The sequence below is a fragment of the Diplotaxodon limnothrissa genome, linkage group LG3 (assembly GCF_057381915.1).
Source record: "Diplotaxodon limnothrissa isolate DT_005_m linkage group LG3, D_limnothrissa_male_GT1.1, whole genome shotgun sequence".
Lineage (NCBI taxonomy): Eukaryota > Metazoa > Chordata > Actinopteri > Cichliformes > Cichlidae > Diplotaxodon > Diplotaxodon limnothrissa.
In genome coordinates, this window is record NC_140598.1 from 29190559 (window position 1) to 29217378 (window position 26820).

General features: G+C 39.6%; 2 protein-coding genes across 2 annotated transcripts in view; both read right to left on the reverse strand.

Moving 5' to 3' along the window:
- LOC146635255 (uncharacterized) overlaps nt 1-10425 on the reverse strand; it is a gene marked incomplete at its 3' end in the record, with an annotated part of 75369 nt that extends 64944 nt beyond the window's left edge. Inside the window, exons 1-5 of the mRNA XM_085350069.1 lie at nt 10365-10425; nt 10150-10164; nt 8888-9013; nt 8660-8737; nt 8238-8591 (exon numbers count right to left, since the gene is read on the reverse strand). Of these exons, the coding sequence (XP_085206195.1) occupies nt 8238-8591; nt 8660-8737; nt 8888-9013; nt 10150-10164; nt 10365-10425 (634 nt within the window). The remainder of the gene's footprint in view (nt 1-8237; nt 8592-8659; nt 8738-8887; nt 9014-10149; nt 10165-10364) is intronic.
- Nucleotides 10426-14738: 4313 nt separating this feature from the next.
- LOC146635258 (uncharacterized) lies at nt 14739-24285 on the reverse strand. The gene is made up of 5 exons (XM_085346173.1): nt 24228-24285; nt 18368-18415; nt 15532-15587; nt 15060-15439; nt 14739-14956 (listed from the first exon to the last, which is right to left on the reverse strand). The coding sequence occupies exons 2-5, from the start codon at nt 18397-18399 to the stop codon at nt 14819-14821; spliced, it is 606 nt and encodes a 201-aa protein (XP_085202299.1). The 5' UTR covers nt 18400-18415; nt 24228-24285; the 3' UTR covers nt 14739-14818.
- Nucleotides 24286-26820: the final 2535 nt, after the last annotated feature.

Consider the following 26820-nt stretch of genomic DNA (forward strand, 5'->3'; position numbering starts at 1 on the left):
AGCATGAAGCCACATTTATATTAAGTTATTATAAGCAAAACAAAATAATTATATGAAATGCCATTTAATTATTTTGCAAACAGCATCTGTCTACAAAGAAAGGTGCTCTGATGCTTCCTGTCAGCAGAATGGACCAATCAAGTTTCTGAAACCAACCAGAGGAAATCTGCTGCTGGTGCTGAATAAAGTTCCTCATATGTTACTGTTACTACATCTACACCAAAACAACAAGCTGAGAGCAGAGGGTGGAGGAGTAGACAGTTAAAAGTGACACAGACGTCTGAATAAAAGAGGCTCCGTACCTCTGACTGACTGGAATCGTGACAAATGTTTGTGTGGGTGTGTGCAGTCTATGCTGTGCGTTTACTCTGTTGTATTTCCTCATTGCTTCAGCTCATCATCATCACCACACAGTCATTGTGAGTCTCCTTCATGGTGAAGAGGATTCTCATGGGCCTGTTGTGGATGTTTGCTTCTTGGTGTGATCAGCCATCGTTAGAGATCAACAAACATCAACATCATCCTGCACTAACAGTAGTAAAGGCTGCAGCCACTGAACTGGTGGACAGGTCTAAGTATTTGGTGGTTGTTTTTGACAAAGCTCTGTCCTTTGAGTCACACTTTGATGCTACAGTGAAAAAGGTCTAACAGTGACTGTACTTTTTAAAAGAGTTTTTAATGTTTCATGTGAAATTTCTATTGAATCTGTTTTAATGTTTTGCATCATTGCTTTGTACACTAATTTGTCTTTGACCAATAAGACCAGACTTAGTAAACTGGTTAAAGTGGCTGATCAGATTTCAGGGAGGACTCAGGTTCAGTTTGTGGACTTTTATAACAGGCAGGTGCTGAGGAAGGTGACCTGTGTGATTATATGTTCAGACCATCCTCTCTTTAATGATTTTCAGCTGCTTCCCTCAGGTCGTCGATATAAAGCGTCCGCAGTGAAGAGCAAGAGACATCAGGTGTCTTTTATAGCTGCTGCTGTTTCCATGATCAATAACTCTGAACTGTAAGTGTTGTTGCCATCTGCAAGACTTTGTTGATGCTACTGGTGAGATTTGGACTGTTCTCTTTTGTTTCTTCGTTTTTTTGTGTTGTATGATGTGTGGACACTGCAAACCAGTTTCCCATCGGGGACAATAAATATTTCTTTGACCATCAGGCTGTTTAGGATTAAGGTGATTCTTTCACATTTCACTGGTTATTTTAAGGGATCAGTTCATCAGTAACCTGTCACTTGTGAGGCAAATGTATTAATCACTACACAGCTGTTTTAGATATGAATGTGAAAAAAAGATAATTTAAAACCTCATTGTGCATGACCCAGAAAGATTATCAGAAGCTTTACTGCAGTGAGTTAGTAGCTATAAATGAACTCAATACACGTGAAACAGCTGGACCTTTAGGCCTTCTGGAGGTCAGAGGTCAGATTCAAAGACTGTGAGGCTTTTTCTTTTACAGTGTAAAACCACAGCATAACAGCTCAGAGTAATCAGAGGATCACACAGTCTAAAAGATGCAAAATTGTGAATTCACCGTCAAGATTAAAACCTTCTGTGTTTGTTTGAAGTCACGACCCTTTCAGCTTGTTCGTGGCCAAAAGTTTCCAACAACAGATTAGGTCTGTTTGTATTATTTACTTTTACTTTTTTTTGCAAATGTTTCTGCATAAAGTTTTTAACTAACATCAGTTCTTTTCATAAATACAAAATAGTCATAACTTTTTACATTTTTAAACCTTTAAACACCAGTTTGTTTGTACAATGCAGTTGTTCGAAAACAACCTCAAAAGTCACATTTTGATATATTTGCAGTGCTACTGGAATTTCTTGTATTAATAATAGTAGAGTCTGGTACATGTAATTGATTCACATCAACATTGATTATTATGCAAAGTTATTTTGGTGCAGGGAGAGAAAAAACATAAAAAACTTCCTCTCAGCTTGTTCGCCACCACACATTTATGTTTGCAAAATGCTATGAAATGTATATATATTAAAACTAAATTCCACTTTCATTGACTTGATTGTTTAAATTAGCATCAGTGCTGGTCATGAAAATCAAAATTTCATTCAAATTCGGAATTTTAACCCTTTCAATAGCAGTTAGATCACATAATTGTTATAATTTACAAAGAGATAAAATCCTTATTTTTCCCCAAAATAATAAATGCAATCTGATTTATTTTCTTGCAATCATTGCTGTTAAACGTATAGCAATAATTAACAGTATCAATGATTTTTCCCTCTAACTAACTACCTCACACCGCGTGTCTGGGGCCCGAAAAGGTTAAAACGAGATACCCTGCGGCCTTCTGCTTTGCAACACCCCCCGCATCCCCAGCGGATGAAGCCTTCGGTTGAAACAATCGCTGATTTCTAAATGGGCAGAACAATTAAGGTTTTTTTTAGAAGTGTCGCAACATTTCTAAACGCTGAATGTTATTTGCGGTACTCTGTTTAAAAACTGACGTGCTCTGTCTATTGATCACGATTCCGAAATTTAAACTCTCATGAGAAGTCGTGAAACACGAGTTTTCCCATGCTGGAGAAAGTCCTATTAGAACCGTTTATTTATCTATTTAAAAAAATAAAATAAAATGAACGCATCACCTAAAGATAGGAAACCCACATAGATCCGTAGAATGAGGCGTGGTTAAATTCGCGGATGCTGTGATCGTGAGGGCAGTTGTGAAGTGCTGAGGAAAACGCCGTGTGTCTGATGAGGTGTTTTATATGTAGGTGGACTTGGTTTCAGTTGGTCTCTGACATGCAGAGATAAAGATCAGGCTGTAAAAAAAAAAAAGGTGGAAACTATGGAGGTGCAGTTGGGGAGTGCACCTTTCTATGTGAACATTGTGTTTTGGGATGCTCGTGATAAGGAAACAGCATGTATTGTTTTTGATGACTGTTCCGGCCCCACCTGTAACCCCGCGTCTAATCATTGACTCTTACTGTTGCAGGATGTTTGTGTGAGTAGATAATTAAGATAAGATAACATTTATTAGTCCCACGGATGGGAAATTTGTTAGCTTATAGAAATTATAGGATTAGTTGCATTAAAGGAACATTGACTAGGTGTGAATATGTGTTTTTTAGAAGTATCACAAGAAAAGTTTATTTCTAAAGGGATAAATGTTATTCTGTTTAAAAACTACTAGGCTCTGTCTCTTTCGGAGCGCAAAAGAAAGTGAAATGCTCCTAAACTAGTTACACTAAATAATCTATGTCTAAATAACAGAATGCTGAGACATATGCGATCCTTAAAAACAGTTTAATTAAAACACATAATGGTTTCATTAAATTAAAAGCAAATTAAACACTTATGAACAAGGGGGTGATGCGATCATTTTATTTAAAAATCGGGATTTCGGAATGTTGATCCAATAGGGAGACAGAGCCTGCAAGTTTTTTTTAACGTAATAGGTGATCATAACATTCAGCCCTTTAGAAAATAATGCTCCAGCCAGTATCGCTCTTTCAAACCAATTATGTTTTAATCACACTAATTTTGTGATGTCTCAGCATGATGGACATATTTTTATTTATTTAAAAAACGGCTCAAACTGGAATTCTTCTGTACGGTTTCCGAGGCTGCTAGTTTTTAACACAATGGGTGATCACAAATACCATTCATCCCATTAGAAATAAATGCTGCAGTGATACTTCTAAAACCAGTCGCACAAGCCCCATCCATCTCTCAACAGCTGGCTGATTGTTTGAATTTGTTCAGGAACGCAAAAGCCCACCGCGGGTATCATTTAATTGTTGGGATTTCTTAGGAAAAGGTAAGAGCCGACAGGTATAGCTATCAGTCGAGCGGGGACCCCGCCTATTGTCTGAAGTGGCCTGTATCAGCTCTTTTGTAATTCCTCGAGAAGGCAAAAGCTGCACAGATGCAGACGCGGGGGTAGCTGCTATTGTCTGTAGCCAGTATCAATGGCCCCTTATCTTGGCAAGTTGCGAGCCCCACCCTTATTGTTTTAAACTTGCATAACAAGCTGATGCTTGTAGGTGTATCGATCCCAGACTGATCGACACCATCTATTGTGTTTGGAAACACCCATCCTATATAAAGCTGCCCCAGAGCCCGAAACTCTGACATTTTCGCGTCAGGATCCTGCAGCGGAGCAGACCGTTTTCTTTACGATCAACACGGACATCGTAAACGGTAAGTACAACAAACTTATTATTGTATTTTTAAAGGTTTTATATTAACATATTATTTATTTACTATTTATTACTTTTTTCTAAAACAAAAGCATCATTTTTCGGAGTTCGGGAAAACGGCGAAAACGGCTTTACAGCTGGATCGAGTTCTCTAACAGGTACTAGGTGTGCGCAGAATTACAGGATTTTTAAACGCTTGTATGTTTTAAATTATGTAATAACAACGTTTGTTCTCTGATTTGTTCCAGGATTAACAAATTGAGCAGAAAAACATTCAGACACCGTGACCACAGAGTCAAACCTTACAACAGGTGTTTATACAACTGTCTGTATAGATGTGTATTTTAAAAAGGGGGGTGAAATAATTACAAATGTTCTAAGACTGACCGTTTTACACCTGCAGAGCTACGCCAGAGCACCGTGTGTGTGCAGAAGCAGGGCCGTTCGGAATAACGCACACTAGGTAAGCATGGGCATATATAAATAAAATAAATTTTAAAAAAGAGACACGTTTATTCTGTTTGAAACGGCTACAGGCGTACATAAAATGTTTTAATACATGTCTATCTTCACAGACTGCAGTTCTTCCTGTGTTGGCTGCCTCGTGATTTCAGTCATGTCTTTGAGTGCATCAGATTTCGATCTAGGTCACATACCCACCACACCAGAATGTATCCGAAGTAGTGACGATTCACACATAGATTTTGAAGAAGGTGGCAGAACGCACTCTCAAGTACCAGCGGCGTGTGGCGCTTACATGAACGTTGCAGACACGCAGCCTGCTGAACAGAGTCATACAGATCAAATACTTGATACATTACGTTCGATTGAAGCTAAACTCGACCAACACCACCAGGCCGTACAGGCACACATGCAAGAAATAATCGATGTTCTAACTGGGATTACCGAAGAATTAAACAAAACGTGTACTGTATTAGACATGTTCACCAGAAGTCTAATGCATGATCCGACTTTTAAAACCCAGACCATGGACCCTCCTAACAAATTATTTAAACGTAATAACGGTACCTCCACTCCTGCTAGGCGGGTTGACTTTGGGGCTTTTAAACGGTGGTCTGAAGAAACAAACAAAAATTTTGACATTATGTTTGCAAGACTTAATAGTGTGCCTGCATCAACATCTGCAACATCTGCAAAACCCTGTCCAACTCATTCTGAGCCTGTTGTTACTGATGCTAACTGTACAGACGCTGCTGCTGGGGCTGTTGTTGTTACTGATGCTAACTGTATTGCTGCTGATTTCTGATGCACAAGGGTTACCTCTGCTGCTGCTGTTGCTATTGAGACTGTTACTGCTTCTACTAATGCTTTTGCCTCACCAGCTTGCAGCTGTGCACCCGTCACACTTAGAAGTCAAAGTACACATTAACCATACTTAGAAAAAACATTTTTTATTTCATTTAGAAGTGAGATTCTAAGTTGTAAGAAGAAATCTTATGCTCAGCCAGGAGTATGTTTCCTCCCTTTCACAATGCTGAGGTTTCAAATCCATGATCCAACAGATGGTTTGTCACACGAGGGCGAGAAAGGCAAGCCACCCCTTACACAACCTCACACACTATAGATTTAGAAAATCACTTTTAAAGTAATGTAGAACATGATCTCTCTCAGCGTCTGTAAAAATCCAGCAAACTGACAATCACCTCTAAACAAGGGGGGTTAGTTTTTAGGGGTTTTGTTGTTGTTGTTGTTGTTGTTGTTGTTGTTGTTGTTGTTTTGACACACTGTAAGTAAGTTCAATATAAGACAATGTGGCTAACAGCCTTGGAAATGCTTTACATGAAATAAAACTTTTTAGAAAACAAGAACAAATGTAACGATCTGTTTTACCTGAATCAAATGTATTAGTTTACTTGAAATAAAACTTATTTTGGAAACCCTGTACATGAAGCAAAAAGTATTGTGTTGTAATACATTTTTTCTCATGTAATACATGAGAAAATAAATCCCTGTGTAGTTTAAAAAAACGTTAATTTAATCAAACTGAAATGTTGCTGAACTCTGATGGACGCGTCTTTTACTTTGTCTCGTGAGTATTTATTTTTCAAAGGAGATCTTCAGCAAGTTGATTTTGTTACCACAGTCTTGTTGACAAAGTAAAAAACACGTCCATCAGAGTTCAGCAACATTTCAGTCAAAATTTCATTCAAATTCAGAATTTTAAATCTTTAAATACCAGTTAGATCACATAATTATAATGATTTACAAAGATATAAAATCCTCTATTTTTTCCCAAAATAATACATGCCATCTGATTTATTTTCTTACCATCTTGCTGCTAAATGTATAGCAATAATTAACAGTATCAATGATTTTTATGCATTATTATTGTTTTCTGCAGTGACGGAAAAACAGTAAAACTCCGTCTCAGCTTGTTTTTTGGGGGGAAAAAGCATGTTTATGCTCACAAAATGCTATAAAATTAATACATATTCAAATATTTTTCTACTTTGAACAACTTGATTTTTTAAATTAGCACCGGCCCTGCGTCTGTTCCCGCTGAGGACTCTGCAGTGCCATACCAGCACTTCTTTGTCTTCGCTGGTGGCTCCGAGTGGGCCGTCCAGTCGTCTGTCTCCACTGGAGTTTCCAGGAGTCATTCCAGCCACTTTTTCCTGCTGTTCATATGATTCAGTGTATTAAACTCTGGTCCGAGAATTCCACTCTTTTCCAGAGGATCCTTTTGAATGCATTGATTTTAATTGGATTGAAAAAAGTTGGATCTCCACATCGTTGGTGGGAAAACTCGTTCAGCCCAATTACAAATGAAGAAAAACGATCAAGTATAGAGTAAACATATTTTAATGTGTACATTGCTAAAGCTTTCATTCAAAATCTGATAAAACATTCAACACTTCTCCTTCACTTTTTTATTCTATAAACTACCCGTTTATAGAATAAAATGAAATTTCACAAACAAATTTTTTGTAGAAATTCTGAAGATTACAAAAGCATCCATCCATGATTTTATACAAGAAGTCATTTTAGGGTCAATGATGTATGAATCAGTCAGCTCGAGTTACAGGATACCTTCAGATACTTACAAAACACTTCATCTCATTACAAAACACAAGCATCGCTTAATTAACCTTTTCTTTTACAGTGTAAAAACCACAGCATGGGTCAGATCAGGGCACTTCAGAGTAAAGTACAGTACAAAGTAAAGTAAGACTAAATACTTGAAAAGTATTTTTGAAAAGTACAGAAGAGAAAAAAAATGTGTTTTTCTGAGTAAATAAATACTATACCAATATAAATAATTACATTTATACATTATATATAACAAGCAAAGTTTTATTTTGTCAAAGTGTCAGATTTGACTTTTTTCAAGACTGAAACAGGAAACTGATTTTGATTTTTTTCTGCCTCGTCACCTAAAAACAAAACAGATGACAAAGCTCTGAGTTTAGCATCAAAATTCAAAGTCACATGACTGAAGCTGATATCATGTATGAGAGCCACTTCAGTAGTAACAATAAAGTATTATTATTATTATTATTATTATTATTATTATTATTATTATTATTATTATTATTATTATTATTATTATTATTATTATAAGTACAAGTCTATAAGTACAAGTCTTTACCCTGAATGCCCAGTGTCACCTCTAAGATAGAAACTCTCATAGATCAGTTCGAAAAAGCTTAAACATTCCAGAGAGGCTGCTTTTCAGCTGGAGGTTGATTGTGACTCCTGATTGTGCTTCTTATGTCTTCTGCAGATCAAAAAAGCCAGCAGGGACAATAAAAAAATTAGACCAGCTAAGAGTCCATGACGCCTTCTAATGTCTCCTCCTCTCTGACCTGCAGGTGAGAAACAGGTGTGAGGTGTCAGCTGTCAGGTAGGTGATGAGTGAAGAACAGAACAGAATCCATTTCCTCTTCAAACTGCTGTCAGACATTATCTACTGCACTCTGATCACATCACTCAGACCAGCTGCTTTCTACAAAGTCTCATCAACAACATCTTTAGAAACAAACATCAACAACCAGGAAGCAGCTTCACCTCTGATCACACACACACTCAACTCTACTCACTCACCTGGAGGATCAACAACACTCAGGTAGATGACACTGGTGGGTTTCCATGAGCGTATTTCTCTCATGAAGACACGACACTCGAATGTTCCATTATCATCAATCGTCACATTCTTCAGAATCAAAGACACGTCTCCATCCTTCATCTGTCTGTCCTGCAGATCCACCCGGTTCTTAAAAGATGGATGCTGGTTGTCTGGAACAAACAGATCATCCCGGTACAGAAGAACATATTCTGGTTCCAGGTCAGCTCTGCTCCACTTCACAACTATGATGTTGTTGTTTGGAGCTCGACATGTCAGAGTGACTTTCTGTCCAGACTCAGCTGTAATGATTTTCTTGTCTAAAATAGGAAATAACACAGAGCAGAGAGGTTACAAAGGACAAAGTATAACTGTTCACTTTTACTCAACTCTACTCACTCACCTGGAGGATCAACAACTCTCAGGGAGATGATGCTGATGGGGTCAGTCTTCAGATGAGCTCCCTTCCTGCAGTTCGCTCCTCTCGTGAAGATGCGACACTCATATGTTCCATTATCATCAATCGTCACATTCTCCAGAATCAAAGACACGTCTCCATCCTTCATCTGTCTGTCCTGCAGATCCACCCGGTTCTTAAAAGATGGATGCTGGTGATCTGGAACAAAGTGACCGTCCCGGTACAAAATGACATATTCTGACTCCAGGTCAGCTCTGCTCCACTCTACAACTATGATGTTGTTGTTGTTTGGAGCTCGACATGTCAGAGTGACGTCCTGTCCAGCTGTGGTGTTTATCCCTGAAAGAGAGGAAACAATATGGATCATGGAGAGGTCAAAGATCCTAAGTGCAATTGTTTATTTGGAGTGGTTCTTATATAGTGCTTTTCTACTCTTCTGTGCAGCACTGATCATCATGATGAGCTAAAAACAGAGACCACTGATTTCTGATCAACCAGAGGAAGAACAGCACACACTGGATGCAGAAATGAATCAATAAATCTCTGGTGTTTGTTATCATAGACAGTTACAGCTCACGGGACAGGTTTAAGGCCTGGATTGTCCTTACATCTTTTATTTACAGGTTTATTTCTCAATAACATTCAGATCCATCTTTCATGGGAAAAATCCATCAACACTAGAACTGCCAGCAGAGGTCAAGTAGACCACACGATACAACAGCACAGTCATGGCAAATAAGTCATTTCTTAAAGAAATGAATTTTCATCTATTTTTTCTTATTTTAAGTAATATTTTATTTATTTCATCTATTTTTATTTGGGTAGTTATTACAGACATGACCAGGGGATAGGAAAAGGAGAAAGAAATAAAGAAAGGGAAGGGGAGAAAAACTGATTAATAATTAGCTGCAAAAATAATTAATATTAACAAAGTAGATAGCAAATAACAACAGCTAACACATCTAAAAGTAAAAAAAATGAAAATATTTCTGGATAAAGTGAAGGATTAATGGCACCAAAATGAAGACTATAAAAACAGAGTGTTCACTGTGAAACAAACAGCTTTATAGTTAAAGTCACATCTGCTTCTGATCACCAAGCCTGCATCCTCACATTCAGTCCAAGAAAAATCACCAATCCATGCAAATGTCATCTGCAGACAACACTGCTGTCACTGATTTAAAATAAATACACTATAAACACATGTATGTGTTTCTGTGACATCATAAACAGACTGTCTGTGATGCCGTGGATCAGCTCAGCACACACTCTCCTTCATCCACACACATGTTCAGTCTGTTTTACATGGAACTGAATTAACACACTGTTTAAACTGGTGATCATCTGACACAAGCAGGTGTTTGTTCAATAAAATACATTGTTTTGTATGAAGCAAATAAATGTGGGTCTGTTTTATCAGGTCAGACAAAACTATGGTTAAGCTCACCTGTATTATAACAGTAACACCTGCTTACCTTCAGAGGCAGAACCTAGAAAAAAGAGACACATCAGAGTCCAGAGGAGTGCATGATGGAGCAGGTCCAGCCTGGCCATGATCTCTCTGCACTAACAGGCTCAACAAAACCTAAAATCTCAGTCGGAGACACCTGAGGCCACGATGAGTGATGACTGATGACTGAGCTCTAAACTTTCTCCTTTTTAAACTTCTATTGTGTCCTTTAATTAGCACCGCCCCCAGCAACGCCTATAGGCGCTCCTGAGGTTTCCCCGACAGGTTTGCCCTGCTTCATGAGCACGCACTGGGCTTTCCAAATTACGGACAAACAGTACCCCTTATTTTTCAGTTTTAGTTCACAAACCCTTCTTATAATGACTTATTACTCAAGAAATTGTTGAGGTTTTAGCTCTTTATACAGTAAAGTTGCAGAAGGATACAAATTATTATCAGGCCAAATGTCCTCAGTTTGTTGAAATAATTTGTGCGGTAACACATGAGAATAAGCACAATTAACAGTATTCTGTGTATTCCAAATATTACAGAGAACTTTAATCTCTGAATCTGACTTTGTGGTGTTTTTACTAAAGATATATAAAGGAAGCACTGACGCTGCTGGGAGCTGTAACACCGCCGGAGAAACTCCAGCAGTTTCAGTAATGACTGGGTGTTTTCTGAGTACGAGACAAGTTTAGGGGCAGTTTGTCACATAGTGTCGGTACGTTACATAATGGGGTGAGAAGGTGTTGCAACATGAGGGCAGAGGTTGAACAGCTTTCTGTCTGAAGGTTTGGGTGAGGCGGAAATAATACACTGTATCACAGAGCAGGGCAAAGAAAACGATAAAGAACCTCCAGAAGTATAAAAATACAGGTTAATATCAATCTCTTATTGAAATAAACACAAGTCCAATTCAGTGAAGAAGTTTCCATTTTATGTGCCAAAAGCAGAATATTATCATGTTTTATAAAAGCAAAGATGATATTTTTGTAGTCCATGTTGACCACCTTTAGTTTCAAGCACAATAAACCCACATCAACTGTTTGAACTAATAAAAATATATATAAAAAAAAAACCTGTTTGAATGAGCACTGCGGTACCATGAAAACATGTAGACTGCAGAACGTTATTATTAAGCAGCTCCAGCAGCACAGATGATTCAGTCCTCTAAAGGTCCCAGACGGATGCTGTGTTTATAGTCTGCAGGAGCGTTGCAGGCTCTCATGTACACATCCACATTTAATTTAAAATCTGTCTCTTGGCCTTCTGTGACACAAATGTTGTGGTTTTGAAGTAGATTTAGGAGAACATACTCAATTTATCCAGTTTTTATTTTAACAAACATCAAGAAAACGTCCCTATAAGCATTTAATCCAACAACCTAATATCTCTGTGTGCATCTGTGTCTTTGTGTGTCTGTGCTCACACACACATGGGTTAGTCTGTGTGTGTTTCTGTGTGGGACACTCGTTCAGTGGTGAATGTAACATTTCTGTCGTTTGACGTTTGGAGCATCATCTCCCGGCATAGAGCCCTCTCCAACCACACACTCACTATTGCTTACCCACACACATCTGTCGGGACAGACTTGTCTCAGATATTCAGAGAGCCTTTTGTTTAGACTGACTGTCACATTTCTTCCTTCAGACACACTCTGAGTCAAATCCTGCCCTCAGGTCTGTGTGGTCATAGCTCACATTAAAGAGTTTTTATATACGGTTATGGAAAAGTATTTAGGTTTGTTCAGAGTCACAGGGCGGGGTTTGATTGGCTGATTGGATGATCACTGAAGGAGGCCTAGGAAATTATCTGACCAGACTGATGAAAACAGAAATGAGTTTTAGAGCGTGGGAAGGCAGAAGCGATGTAAACAATAGACTAGAAGCCCTGTGGCCCAGACATGAATGCAGCCCTGCCTTATGAACCTTTCGAACGTTCATGACTCACTAAAGTTTCCTTTGGGAGCAGAAATGTAACTAATATCAAACTAACTGAAAAATCTCCACCCAGTAGACAGAGCTGCTGTATGAACAGCTCACAGTAGCTAGGTAAGGTAAGTTACTATGGTAACACATGACAGCAGTGATAATCTGAGCAGGAAGATTTATTGGCATTAAATGAAAATAAGATCAGCTTTATGTTCATGAACAATACAAATTTTCTTCTACACGACCTGCTTGCAGGTTGTTTCTTTTTATTGTGAAACAGTGTTTAGTGTGAACATTTTCCCTCCTCGGTGTGAGAGTCACATATTTGTCTGTAATTAAGTTCTGCTAATGACATTCCTTCACAACGGTTATCTGAATCATCTCCACGCTTTGACAGAAGAATTTGCACAACTATTTCCCCCCATTCATTCAGTTATTTAGCAAACGTGTGTATAAGGTGTCACCTGTTCAGCACTGGCTGCTGTTCTTTCAGTTTACTGTGCAAACAACTGTCAACAGCTGCTCCACAGAGACTCACCGTCAGACCAAACAATCAGCATGACTGATATCATGTAAATAACTGCTGTGTGTTTGTCTTATAGTAGAAAATATTTGAATGCTTCTCATGAGCTCGTATCCTCAGTGAAGCACTTTGTGATGTGTTTAGAAAGGATTAATGGGTTTATATGATGATGGAAGTGGAGAGAGCAGAGAACAGGATCAAGAATTTGCTCCTGTTTTTAAAAGAATTTAAATCATACAAACACCACGTCTACAACTGCTCAGAGACTAAAAACTGAGAGACCTGTGTGGAGAATAATTTTGTCAAAGTTTACAGATAAAGAGTGAAAGCTGAATTAAATTTAACAGGTTAAAGAAGTGTCATTTTCACACTGCAGAGTTTAGTGTGGGGAAAATGTCCCTTGTCCAAAATAAATATCATCCGAACAGAAAGACGCACTTTCCTATATTACATGGACCACATGGACCACTACTTATGTTGCCCTTTTTTAGTTGAGCCTTTAAAGTGCTTTCTTACAATGGCTTTATTCACACATTTCATGTTGTTGAACATCTGGAAAAACAAACTGAGTTATAATCTTTATGTGTCATTACAGCAGCTTTCTACAGTTTAGTGCAGAGCTGTGGTGAAGTTCCCAGTGATGAATAACTTTAGGTTAAAATTATTTTTTTGGCTTCTTATGTGAGACATAAAGGTTTGAAACCACTGTGTTCTATTCAAATGTAGCTGCTGTCCATTTATATTAACTGTGTGATGCTGTTTAGTTTCACTCCTCAGAGGCTACTTTACACTTGTGAAAAATCAGCATTGACAGCATCTGTAAACATCTGTGTGTATGATGGTGAATTCAGTTGTGTGAAATCCAGAAAAGAGTAAGTAGGAAACCTCATAGAGCAGAGTGTTTCATCTCAGTGCCCTGATCACCTGTGGTGACATAAGCTCCAGCTGTGCCAAGGACGACTTCTTAAAGAAGTTTATGATCTGAAGCTGTCCTGTAGTTTTTTACATCTCCACCACAATCTGAATCAGGAAGCTCACAGAGGTCACACAGCTCCAACAGTCACATTACAATTTTTATCACAATTTTAGTTAAGCAACCCAGTGGCAAAGCCACTATCACACTTACAAACAACATTTGTTCGACATGTTAGAGGAGGGCGCTTTGCACCCATCTGCTGCCAGCTCTCACTCACTTCCCCATTTGGGCCTCTAGAGGGCACCTTTAAGGTTTTTTTTGTATGTTATTTTGAGGTGGAGTTACTTAAAAGAAACCCCGGCTATCAAGACATGTTTGCGCTAAAATATGTTAATATGCTTTCAATAATATATATGTGGTATTAAAATACACCAAATGTTACTCGCATACTCTGATGGGCAAAGTTACGTGGCAAACAGTCGTACTTAAGTTTTGCCAAAATAGGATGGTTTGTCAGAACACTGGTCTTTAAGTGATGAGGTGATGAATCCTGCTTCCGGGCCCAAAGTAGTCTGCATTTAATGAAGCTGTTGTGTTTTTAACATGTTTTATTGTTTTGTATCTTGTTCTATTTAATCTCAACAAGCCCCTAAAAACAGTCAGTGTTGGCCTCTCTCAGTTTTTATCACCATTAATCATTTTAAAGTTCAGTTTTTAAACCCTTACGATGTAACTACAGCACAGCCCATGCAGCAGTATATTAATGACTAACCTCGTATTGTGGATGGATTATGTCAGTTGTTCTCCTTACTGACGTTTGGTCCGTTTACAGCATCTAGTAAACGGACCAAACGTCAGTCATTTATTGGTTTATTGTTGTGGGCAGTCTGAGGTACACCTGTGCACTACTCATGATGTCAGATCAGCATCCTGATGTGGCACACCTGTGAGGTGGGATGGATCATCTCAATATGGCAGATGTGCCCACTACCACACATTTGGACTGATTTGTGACCACTGTTTGGGAGGGATGGTTATATTGTGTATCTGGAATGAATTTTAGGTCTCTACGTCCATCCCATGGGGAATGGGAGCAGTAACAAAGGTGTTGCGTTTATATTTTTGTTCAGTGTAATTTAGTCACTTTAAATCAATGCAAGAAAAATGAGTAGTCTCAGTATTGTTTATAATCAAGTAAATAGTACTTTATTTAATCATGTAAATAAGAGAAACATGAAACATTTGTGCAAATTCAAAAGCCTCCCAATTCCCATTTTTTTCAGTGTAGGGAGCCCTAATCATCACAGGGTTAGGGAAGCAATCAACAGCCTTTAAGTATCTGATTGCGTTTCATGAAGTCCAGTAATCTGGGCTTTCTTGTTGCCACAAGTTTTTTATGCTCTTCATCCAACCTCCTCCCCACAGGGCTCTTCCACACCTGTTCCCAGTCCTTCTTGGTCTAAACACAAACAAACAAGAAAAGCACAGAAAGTTAACAGACTAATAAGGATAATCAACCATGAAATCTTAGTTATTCCCAGCAAACAAATGTAATTTCTCACCATGTCTTTGAAGGCCTCCCCCTTGTAGTAGGTCTTGGATGCTGGATACTCCATTCCTTCATCAAGTAGCTGCTTGATGCTTGAAGCCACCAGATGAAGCTCCTCTCCATCATAGCCATACACCTGTTTGTCATTGCAGGTCATCAGAACGAGCTGGTCGCACAGACATGAGATGCCCTCCACCACGCCAATAATTTGCATGGTTACAGTCGTTGGAAGGTAGAATTTTCCCCAGCCATTCACATCAGCAGGATAATCTTTGTAAACGGTGTCCTCAAGCTCTGCTTTCCTCAAAATTGCACCAGCTGGCTTCTCTAAGGGGAAACACTTGCCTTTGTTTGCAGATTCAAACTGTGAAACAGCTGCTGGTAAGTCCTCATCTGCAACACAAGGCAGACATTTGAAAGGTGTTTGAAAGATGGAAAACACATTATGACTTGTTTTAAATGAGCCAAAGATGATTGTAGCATACCTTTCCTTCCTTTGGACAGAGAGTCAAGAGACACATTAGACTCCTTATGTCCCAAACTAAGACAGAAAACATAATGATGTTAACAGAGTTTGTGACAACAGCCTTCCCTTTACCCAAGTGCTCAGTCAGCCTGTGAGCCTCACTGTATAGAGCTTAATGCCAAAATCATGACATTTCATGTCTGTCCTCCTGAAGTCATGGCACCACAGTAGTTTGGTGTGTGTGTTCAACAGCTTTGAGCTTGGGGTTACAAGCTGCTGTCTCTGCACTGAACCATCAACCATCCTGGGTCCATACATCCTGTGCTGTGTGGCAGTTTGGTTTGAGGCTTCACTCTGTATTCATTTTCACATCTCAGAGTTAGGTTCTTATCCTCAGCCACCCCATGTTTGTTACTGTGAGTAAATGTTATTGCGTTATACAGATATAATGTCGAGAATGACTCGTTTTATCCCGTTCCTTCTCGTCTCTTCTCCCTCTGAGCTAAAGGCGGCATTTAATAAGAGGCGTTGTGTCCACGTCCAGCCGATACATGGCAGCCCCTGGAAAGTGTGCTACATGCTCTCTGGTGCACTCAGAAATGTCACCTTTCTTTGACATTTGGACCTTTAATTTTCCATCAAGAATATTTAATGTAATTTTTGTTTATGTTTGAGCAGCACAAACTCCACTTTTCTTGTGCTGCAGCTCACGTAGCTCAGATACTGAGCATCCACAGCTGGATTTCTGGACACAGCTGGAAACAGAAACTCTTCCTGATAGAGTTGATTATTTTAAGATTGTCATTTCAACAAGTTCCTGTTTTTATAAGTTTAACTGGGCTGCTCACTTCTGCTTTTTACATGCTTAGTACACATGTTGATTCGTTAAAAGGTCATGCCCTATATGGACCGACTGGAGATGTTGTGAAGGGCCAAGCCATATATGGTGTCAGGAAATGACACACACACACACACACACACACACACACACGCTGCTCGCATATGCTTGCCTTGAATGTATGACTGTTTTCACTCAAATAAAAGGAGCTGCAAGGGGAATCAGGTTCGGAGTTGGCTGAGCTCAGGTGACGAGTGAATAACTCTCTGCAAGATCCTGGCCGGGCTTCTCTTGTGACAAGTTAAAGATAAAAGATCTGTGGTTTTGCTTTGTTTACACGGATGGGTCTCTGAAACAGCGAGGACTGGTTTTAGACCTGAAAAACTTAAAATTATTGGTACTGATAGCGGAAATACTCACATTCAAAGGCTTGTGTCGAAGTTAAAACTAAAACTAAGTTACTTTTTTAGAAATCAGTCCTGTTTCTCCCTCCAAGTGAGAAAACACTTGATTCGTGCAACTTTTTTACCTTTATTGGATTATGGTGACCTGCTTTTTATGAATGCACCTGCTCACTACCTAAAGAGGTTGGATACTGTGTACCATTTTGCTTTACATTTTATCACTGGCTATGGAAATCGTGTACATCATTGTTCTTTGTATGCTGCTGCTAAATGTCCATCTTTACATATCCGCAGACTCTCCTATTGGTTGATCTTTATCTATTTATCTCCTTGGGCTGGTTCCAACTTATTTATGTGTTTATATGTGTAAAAACCACAACCAATGCAGCCTTCGTTCTCACAATATCATACAATTGATTGCCCCAAAATCTTGATATTTATTTATCATCACCTCTGTTAATCCTTGATATTTATAACTGAGTGATCTGTATATATTAGTGCTATTTCTTAAATGTGCAAAATCTGTAACGCAATGTATTGTTTGGAGTTTACTCTGTCACTGTTACTTTTTTTAGAATTTCTTCCTGTACCAACTGTAACACACATACTTTCCTTAGGGATTAATAAAGTATTCTGAATATGATTCTGATTGTTTCAGGATACATGACCTGCCATTATCCAATGACACATCTGCTTTCCGGTATCTTTTGCTCGTTTCTCCTCCTCTTCTTTTCTCTCCTCTTCTTTTCTCTTTTTTCTAAATTGAGCACCTGATGGCTTTGAACTGTTCTTGACCATCTTCCATTGTTTTTAATTTTGCGCTCCAGAACACCCATCCCCCAACCCAAAGCCGGCACCCCCCTCCCCTGTCGACAGGTTGTGTGTGAGATATTAAATCATCAAACTGTAAATTTTAAATAGTTATTGATCCCTCTTACCCCTAGTCCTAAAGTGTATATTTATTTTCCTATTCTTCTTATATTTATTGTTTGTTTACTTGCACTGCTGTGACTGGAGCCTCGTCGTCTCGTCTCTCTATATAATGTAGTGTATGCAGTGGAGATGACAATAAAGTTTACTTTGACTTTAGCACAGCAGCAAGCAGGCTCACCGAGGGCTCTCGCACTCACTTTATAGAATTTCGAAAAAACATAGGTACAAATTATAAGTCTGTATCATAATGTCCAGTGTTTTCATGTTTGTTGGTTTGTTTTTATTTTGTTTCATTTTGCGGGTTGGATATTAGATGCTGCTCCAGCCAGCCAGAGAATCCCCCACCGCCCCGCGCTCTCCTTACTCTGCCGCAAGCAGCAGGCGCACCTTGCAAACGGAGGGCGCCCTTACTCCCAGCAAATGGGTGGCAGAAGACCGATCAGTGCCTATGACATCTCCAAATTGCGCTGGCTGATGTATGCATGAGTACGAGCAACTTTTTTTTGGAGATGCCCGTGATGCCACCCCTACCATGATGCTTCCCTGGGCAACCCCCCATGTCGCCCTATCAAAAACCGCTACTGGTGCTGAGCAGGTTCCAACCTGAGATTTAAAACTATTTACATGACTCACTAGAACAAAACTTAGTGAGATTACAGAGTGGGGAAACTGGTTCTTACCCGCTGTCGAACATTACAGATGTTGTTGCCATTTTAGTTCTCTGTCACCTGCAAAATGAAATTTGAATCATTAGAAGCAGCTTTTGATTAATATTTCAAACCTTTACTGATGCACTGACACATTTATACAGCCATAACATAAAATTATTTTTTAATGTTTAACTTCAAAGCTTTCAAATTAAAAAAACTACTTTTAAAAGAGAAAAACAAATGGTAATCTGAGTTTAACCATAGAAACAGCAAAAAGAACAAACCATTTGAAAATAATCAAATAATAATCAAATAATCCTACATTAATAATAATCTTTTTAGAAAGTACGTTTAAAATTTTGTAAGAAATATTTAACTTTTGACATAAAGCTGTATTTAAATATAATCTTTACATAGGCGTTCCTCATTATTGAAATGTAACACTCAAGCCTGGAGTTTGTCTCTGTAAAATTTCATGTTGGAGGTCAGTTACCCCTGAACAAGTTTTATTTATTGTTACCCATTTTTTTTTTATCTTTTCTGAGAATATTTGAGAAGCGTGGGAACCCTTTAAATGTTCTATCTTTTAATAATAAGACTTTGATGAACCTGGATCTTTGTTGTCTTTCTTTTTCTGTCCCATGTTCACATCACGTAGGTCATGCATGCTGTGCAACGATCAATCAATCTTTATTTATAAAGCACTTTTCATACAAAAAAAAAAAAAAAAAAAAAAAAAATAATGTAGCACAAAGTGCTTTACATAGTTAAAAGCAGCCCACCCCACCCTCCAACTCACTCCCCACACTCTCAATACACATATATCCCCCCACACACACACACATACGCGCACACCTAGAGAGTAAAAATTGGGCTGGGCTTGCATGAGCCAAGTGAGGAAACACTATAACAGGGAGCCGTCTGCACCGGGAGCCGGTCACAGACCGCAGCCTCCAGGCTGGGCACACAGCAGGAGGGAGGCCAAGGAGCCCCCCAACCAGGCTGAGAGGACCCCAGAGACCCAGCAGCCACGGTCAATCACAGCCCCGGTGCAGAGAGCGCCCTCCAAGGAAACACTGGAGATATGACGCAATACAATATATACAGGGTAAAATGATAAAATAAATAAGAACAGGATACAATATAAATATAAATAGAGTAAGAAGATTAAAAAATGAATAAGAATAAAATCAAAAAATATTAGGTAAAGCCTAAATTAATAATAGAACAGGATAGAATAAATAAGCATAAAATAAATAAACGCTAAGTAAAAGCTAAATTAAAAAGGTGGGTCTTGAGCCTGTTCTTAAAAACATGTACGTTCTCTGCGGCCCTGAGCTCCTCCGGCAGGCTGTTCCACAGACGAGGACCATACCACTGAAAAGCTGCCTCTCCGTGAGTATGTGTCCTGACTTTAGGGACAATCAAAAGGCCAGTACCAGAGGACCTCAGGGTCCGCGAGGGTTCGTATGGTAAAAGCAGATCTGAGAGATAAGAAGGCCCAAGACCATTAAGACATTTAAAAACCAATAAAAGAACTTTAAAATCGATCCTGAAACACACGGGGAGCCAGTGCAGCGATTCTAAAACCGGTGTAATGTGGGCCCGCCCTCTGGTCTTCGTCAGCACACGAGCTGCCGAGTTTTGCAAGAGTTGTAAAGTTGAAATATTCTTGTTAGGAAGACCAGAGAGCAGGGCATTACAGTAATCAATGCGACTGGTAATAAAAGCATGCATCAGCATCTCCGTGTTGGCCCGAGAGAGAATAGGGCGGACTCTGGCTATATTTTTTAGATGATAAAATCCAATTTTGGTTACATGTTTAACATGTGGGATAAAACCAAGCTCAGAGTCAAAAATAACACCCAGGTTTTTCACTTGTAGCGAAGGACATAGTGAAAATGCCTCTAATTTAGACAAGAGTTTCTCTCTCTGAGCCTCAGGACCGACAATTAAAACTTCAGTTTTGTCCTGGTTAAGCTGTAAAAAGTTTTCTGCCATCCAAGATCTTATATCCAAGATACAGTTAAAAGGGGCATCCATTGGTCTGGTGTCATCAGGAGACACGGAGATGTACAGCTGCGTGTCATCAGCGTAACTGTGGTAGTTCACTCCATGCCTCCTGATGACACTGCCGAGAGGGAGCATATACAAATTAAAAAGTACAGGGCCTAGAACCGACCCTTGAGGCACACCACATGTCATTTCATGGATCTTAGAGGAGCATGTATCCATACTCACCATAAAAGATCTGTCAGAGAGATAGGAAGTGAACCAGTTGTGTACAGCACCAGAGAGGCCCACCATGTGTTTCAGTCTGTTTAAAAGAATAGCGTGGTCTACTGTATCAAAGGCTGCGCTTAGATCCAGTAGCACCAGGACTGAGAGCTTTTGGGAGTCCCAGTTACATCTAAGATCATTTAAAACCTTTAGGAGAGCCGTCTCTGTGCTGTGGTTCACCCTAAATCCAGACTGGAATATCTCCAGGATCTGTCTATCATTGAGAAAATCAGTAATCTGAGTAAAAACAAGTTTTTCTAAGACTTTACTTAAAAATGGTAAGTTGGATACAGGTCTGTAGTTATTAAAATCATTACAATCCAAATTGCTCTTCTTCAGAAGGGGCCTCACCACCGCCGTTTTAAAGGCAGCAGGGAAGACACCCAACTGAAGAGAGCAATTCATCATGTATAAAAGCTCAGCCTCAAAAAATCCATAAAGTGTTTTAAAGAGTGAAGAAGGGATTGGATCTAAAAGACATGTGGTGGGTCTCACTGTGGAGAAAACTTTCTGAAGGTTCTCAGCATTAACCAGGACAAAGCTGTCCAGTGTCTCCTCAGGTACAATCGAGCCCTCAGATGTGTTTACAATCATATCGCGATTAGATAAAATATCAGATCTGATGGCGCTGATCTTTCCCCTGAAGTTTTCTGCAAACTGCTCACAGAGCGAGTCTGTGGGGGTTCTTTGGGAGCTGTTAAAATCAGGGTTAAATAAATGATCTATGGTGGAAAAGAGGACCTTGGGATTATTTTTGCTAATACTGATTATTTTGGCGAAGTATGAATTTCTTGACTTCCTTAATGTATTATTGTACATTTTAAGTTGCTCGCAAAATATTTGATGATTGATAGTGTTTTTATTTTTCCTCCATCTCCTTTCTGCTGCCCTGCAATTTCTTTTGAGTTTTTTGACTTCTTCGTTTCTCCAGGGTGATGCATGTTTTACGTTAATCTTTTTGGTGGTGAGTGGAGCAACGGAGTCAAGGCTTTTCTTCAGTTTGCTGTTAAAATAACTAAAAATCAAATCGCAGGGTGCAGGTAAAATCACAGGGGGGCATTTGACTAAAACCCTGGTAAAATTTGCAGCCACTTCAGAGGTTAGATAGCGCCTCCTCACAGTTCGCACCGAGGTCTCCCGCTGAATAAAACCGGTGATGTTAAAAAACACACAGTAGTGGTCAGAGACAGCCAAGTCAACAACAGAGACGACGCTGGTGGACAGCCCATGGGTGATGACCAGGTCCAGAGTGTGTCCTCTGTTGTGAGTCGGCTGCGTGACGTGCTGGATAAAATCCAAACAGTGAAGAATGTTTAAGAATTCTTTTGTTGCAGGGTCAGAAGGATTATCTATGTGCAGGTTAAAATCACCGGTTAAAATTATCATATTATAGTTTGAATGTATGTTTGTTAAAAATTCTGAGAATTCCTTGATAAAAGCAGCGCTGTCTTTAGGTGGTCTATAAATTGTGACAGATAAAACTGGAGGGCTGCTGAAAACAATAGCATGGAATTCAAAAGTGGTAAAATGATCAAATAAAATTTGTTTGGTGGTGAGTGTGTTGTTGGCTAAAGATGCAGTCCCACCACCTCTCTTACCACTTCTAATAGAAAAAGAGAAACTAAAATTTGGTGGGGAGGCCTCAGTGAGAACAACTGGTGCATCCGAGCCCAGCCATGTTTCAGTTAAAAATAAACAGTCAAGTTTATTATCTAAAATTAAATCATTAATAATAAAAGACTTGTTCGACAGAGAGCGTACATTTAAAAGTGCCATACTGATTGAGACTGGTGGATTTTTGACAATAGAGTTGAATGGATGTTGATATTTTTGAAGAGGCCGGAGGTTATTAATGTTTTTGGAGTTACTGGATTTATGATAATTCTGTTGCTCTCTGTTTGTGATTATGACGGGTATTGTGTTGACTGTGGGAGAGAAAGGTCCTAGTCCAGAGTTTTGTGTATTACTGTTAAAAGTGGAACAAATATAGGAGCTGGGACCAGGGGAACATCAGTCAGTGGCAGACGGATCAGCAGGTAATGTCAGTTTGGGGTAGTGACAGGGCGATGTGCGGGAGTGCTGTACGCCAAATGCCAAATTGGCGGACAGCAAACGGCGTCCCCAGGCGTTGAGGTGGAGCCCGTCTGCCCCAAAAAGATGCCTCCTCTCCCAGAAGGCATCAAAGTTGTTAATAAAACCCAAGCCGTGGGAGACACAGGCGGAGGAAAGCCAGGTGTTAAGGCTGAGCAGCCGGCTGAAACGGCCTATCCCTCTGCCACAGGTGGGGGTGGGCCCAGAGATAAAAACACTCACCTGCAACTGACCAAGGAGGCTGAAGAGTTGGAGGAAGTCCAACTTCGACAGCTCAGATTGCTGTTTGGGGATGTCATTGGTGCCGATGTGGATGATGAGCTGGTTAACCTGTGGGTGGGATGCCAGAATGTTGGGAATTCTGTCCACTATGTCAACAACAGTGGCTCCCGGGAACGACAGCGTGAGCGCCACCCTCATCCGCACGTTCCTGACGATGGAATCCCCGAGGACCAGCGTGGAGAGAGGAGGTGCCACCGGGGGCTGTTGGCCATCTGAGACGCCCGCGCCGCGACACCGGGGGTGTTCAGATGGAGATGCACCAGCCGGACTGCGTGAGTGACTCCCAGGTAGCCGCGCCGTGGGTCCTCTTCTCCGAGGAGCCAGGGTAAAGCATAGCTCTTCGCGGTGAGTTTGCACCACAGCGTCGGGTTGCCCGCTGCGGCTCCGGGGGCGTAGTGGTGGAGATGGCGCAGACCTCAGCGACACAGCGGGATCGCGAGGGCTAGCGGTCAGAGGAGGAAAGTCCACAGGATCCAGGACATTGAATTTATTCTCCAATACTACCGCACCAGAGGGGTGAGGGTGCGAGAGACGGATCCTCCTGCCCCCTCTGCAGCCACCACGCGTCTCAACCACGGTCCATGGCGCTGGTTGGAGTGGAGTGGAGCTGACCAGAGCCTTGGGTCTGGCCCCTAGCTGAAACCTGTAGTCCTTGGCAGAAGCACCAGCGACGCAAGTTGAGAGCCTGTGTTGACTGTTGGCGGGATCTTGGGACACAGCAGCTGGATGGTGCACTGTGTCGGCTAGCTCAGCGCTAGTAGCGGTGGTTTGAGCTTTGCCAAGGAGGATCGTGTCAAGTTCGCATTCAGCCCCCTGGATTTGGTATAGCGTGGATATCCTTTGTTCCAGCTCGATCACAATGAGCAACGAAGCATGCGTTGAGCAAAGGGGGCGTATCCAAACAAAGCTCGTGTCGTTCTTCAGAATACCGCGTGACCAAACGTGATAAACGAGGACCGGTTTCTGTGAAATGACGCCACTGACTCGTTATGTGGCTTTGTTTTTGTGTTAACTGGGTCTAAGGTGATTCTGAGGATCATCACGGCTTAAACAGATTATGAAGCCACCAAAAAGGCGTAATAAGTCGGCAGCTGGGGATGGTTAAAATTCGGAGTTTTAACCAGCTCTCTTCTTCTTTTAAACATTTTTCACACGGACACCGTCAACCTGAAATAAATATACATTCGCATAAAACCCCTGTTCCCCAATGTTTAACAAAATGAAGACGAATACTTACCACAGCCGAACGACTGCACTCTGTGCCGTCTTCATGGAAAATAACACTTCTGTCTCACGTATTTGTTTTTACTGCCACTCAGCTAGGGGCGGAGCGTGGGGGTGGCTTACTGGGCTTAAGCCCGGGTTGTTTTGTCAGAAGCCCGGGGTATTTTGGAGTGTAATTTTTTCATAGTTAGATGCCTGGCTGACAACTGTATAAAACAAAAAGTACACACAATATTCGAAGCACATAGTGCACACTGTGGGAATTTACGACTGTGCGTGAATCCCCCCTGATATTGGTATGATCCGAGCTCAGGCGCTAAGCGACTGAGCGAGGGGGCGGGCCAGCTGCTGCCCGTGAGTTTTTTTGTTTTTGTTTTTTTTTTAAATACTTTAATTAAATTTATGCACATATTACAATCTCTCGTTGGGAGACAACATTTATGCAACAACATCTTGAAAAGGTTGAATAAGAAATCAAACGAAAAAAAACAAACAAACAAAAAAAACAAAACAAAACAAAAACAAAACAAAAAAAAAACACATATATACATATACATAAATATATGAAGGCCATTTTTATGACATATAACAGTTTCCTTTCTGCGAACACTTTAACATACATGTGGCTTACTTAGTACACCAAAAACACAATCATTAAAAGGATAGAGATTGAGTCCCATTGTCGCATATCAAAGCAGCCTCTTTACATGAATCCCTCAGTAATTCTAAAGATGACAAAAAAGATTTTAATTCAATTTTCAATACAGTTAGGGAAGGTCTTTTACTTTGCCATTTGCATTTGTGTATGTGGTATTTGCCCATAATTATCACCACCTTGTGTAGCATGGACAGTTCCTTAGATGGATCACCATTATTATATAAAACTTGTGTTAGAGTCAGTGGGGTCATCCCATCTATTCTTATACTCAACCAGTCTACTAGATCTTGCCAAAAGTCAGTTGTTACTGAGCAGGAAAAAAACAAATGATCAATACTTTCCGCATTTTGTGAACAAAATCCACATGGCTCTACCTCAAACCCAAACCTTTTTTTAAGCATTTCAGCTGCTGGGTAATATCCATTAATTATTTTAAATTGCATTTCTTTGACTTTGGGGGGGGATAGGCCATTTTAAAAAGTGCGTATATTTGTTCGTTATTTTAACATTACTCCCTTTTAGTTTTGTGTTACTGTTAAAGTCGTGAAATAATTTGTTTTTAAATATCTTGTTCATGGTTTTATTATTACAGTTTTTATCCATCAAAGGAATCTGGTTTAGATGTAAAGAAGGTAGACTAATTTGTGCCTTAGAGTAATACAAATAACCTTGAATCAAACTCAACAGAGGTAAGGGGATTGCCTTACAAACCTTGTCATATTCTCTAAGGGAACACTGAATGTTAAACTTCGCATTAAAAACACCCACTGAGAGAAACTGACCCCTTTCATCAAGTAAGTCTGTTATAAAGATTATGTTTTTTTCAAACCACTCTTTAATAAACAATGACTTCTTATTAATTGTAATTGTTCTGTTATTCCACAAGGTGGAGCAATGTGGTGAAAAGTTATGGGCAAACACCATCTTCCAATAAGACAAGACCTGCTTATGATATTCTGACAGTTTCACAGGCAACTTCAATATATCAAAATCACATTTCAGGAGAAAATCCAACCCTCCCACCTTTTTGAAAATATTTTTTGGGATATGGAACCATATGGAGTCAGGTTTCAAGAGGAAGGCTTTTATCCAGTTTATTTTAAATACTCCAACCATTGATTGAAAATCAATTGACTTTATACCACCTTTAGCGTAATCTTTGACAAGTTGTGATTTTTTAATGTAATGTGTTTTATTGCGCCAAATGAATTGATAGATTATAGAGTTAATCTTTTTAATGCTTTTCGGGGTAATGTATAGTGAGTAAGCTGGATAAACCATCTTTGAGACGCCCTCTGATTTGGATAATAGATTGCGTCCAAAAATTGTAATATCTCTCGTCAACCAATGATTTAGTGTTTTGGACATGCCATCAATTTTGTCTTTTAGGTTTTTTGATTCTCTAGTGTTGATGTCTTTGTCTAAATAGATGCCTAGATACTTAACTTCATTTTTCACTGGAATCGTCCTCATGCTATTTTCCAAACTATCATAAAGTGGCAAAAGTTCACACTTCTTTAGGTTCAGACACAAGCCTGAAGCTTTAGAAAAAATTGAAATGACATTCAATGCTTTCTCGAGTATTGATTTATCCTTTAAAAATATTACTGTGTCATCTGCAAACTGACTTATTTTCAGTTCAATATCAAAAATGTTTATTCCTTCGATGTCTGAATGGTTCACAATGAGGTGAGCCATTAATTGAGTGCAAAGAATAAATAATTTTGGAGAAATTGGGCAACCCTGTCGAATTCCACAGAATATGTCTATCCTAGATGTTATGCCTGGATTGAGCGAAACATAACTATAAATTTGCTTGTAGAACAGTTTGATCACTTTGCAAAATTTGTTTCCAAATCCAAAAAGTTCTAAAGATCTAAATAAAAAATTATGGTCTATTGAATCAAATGCTTTAAAAAAGTCAATAAATAGTATTAAACTTTCTGAA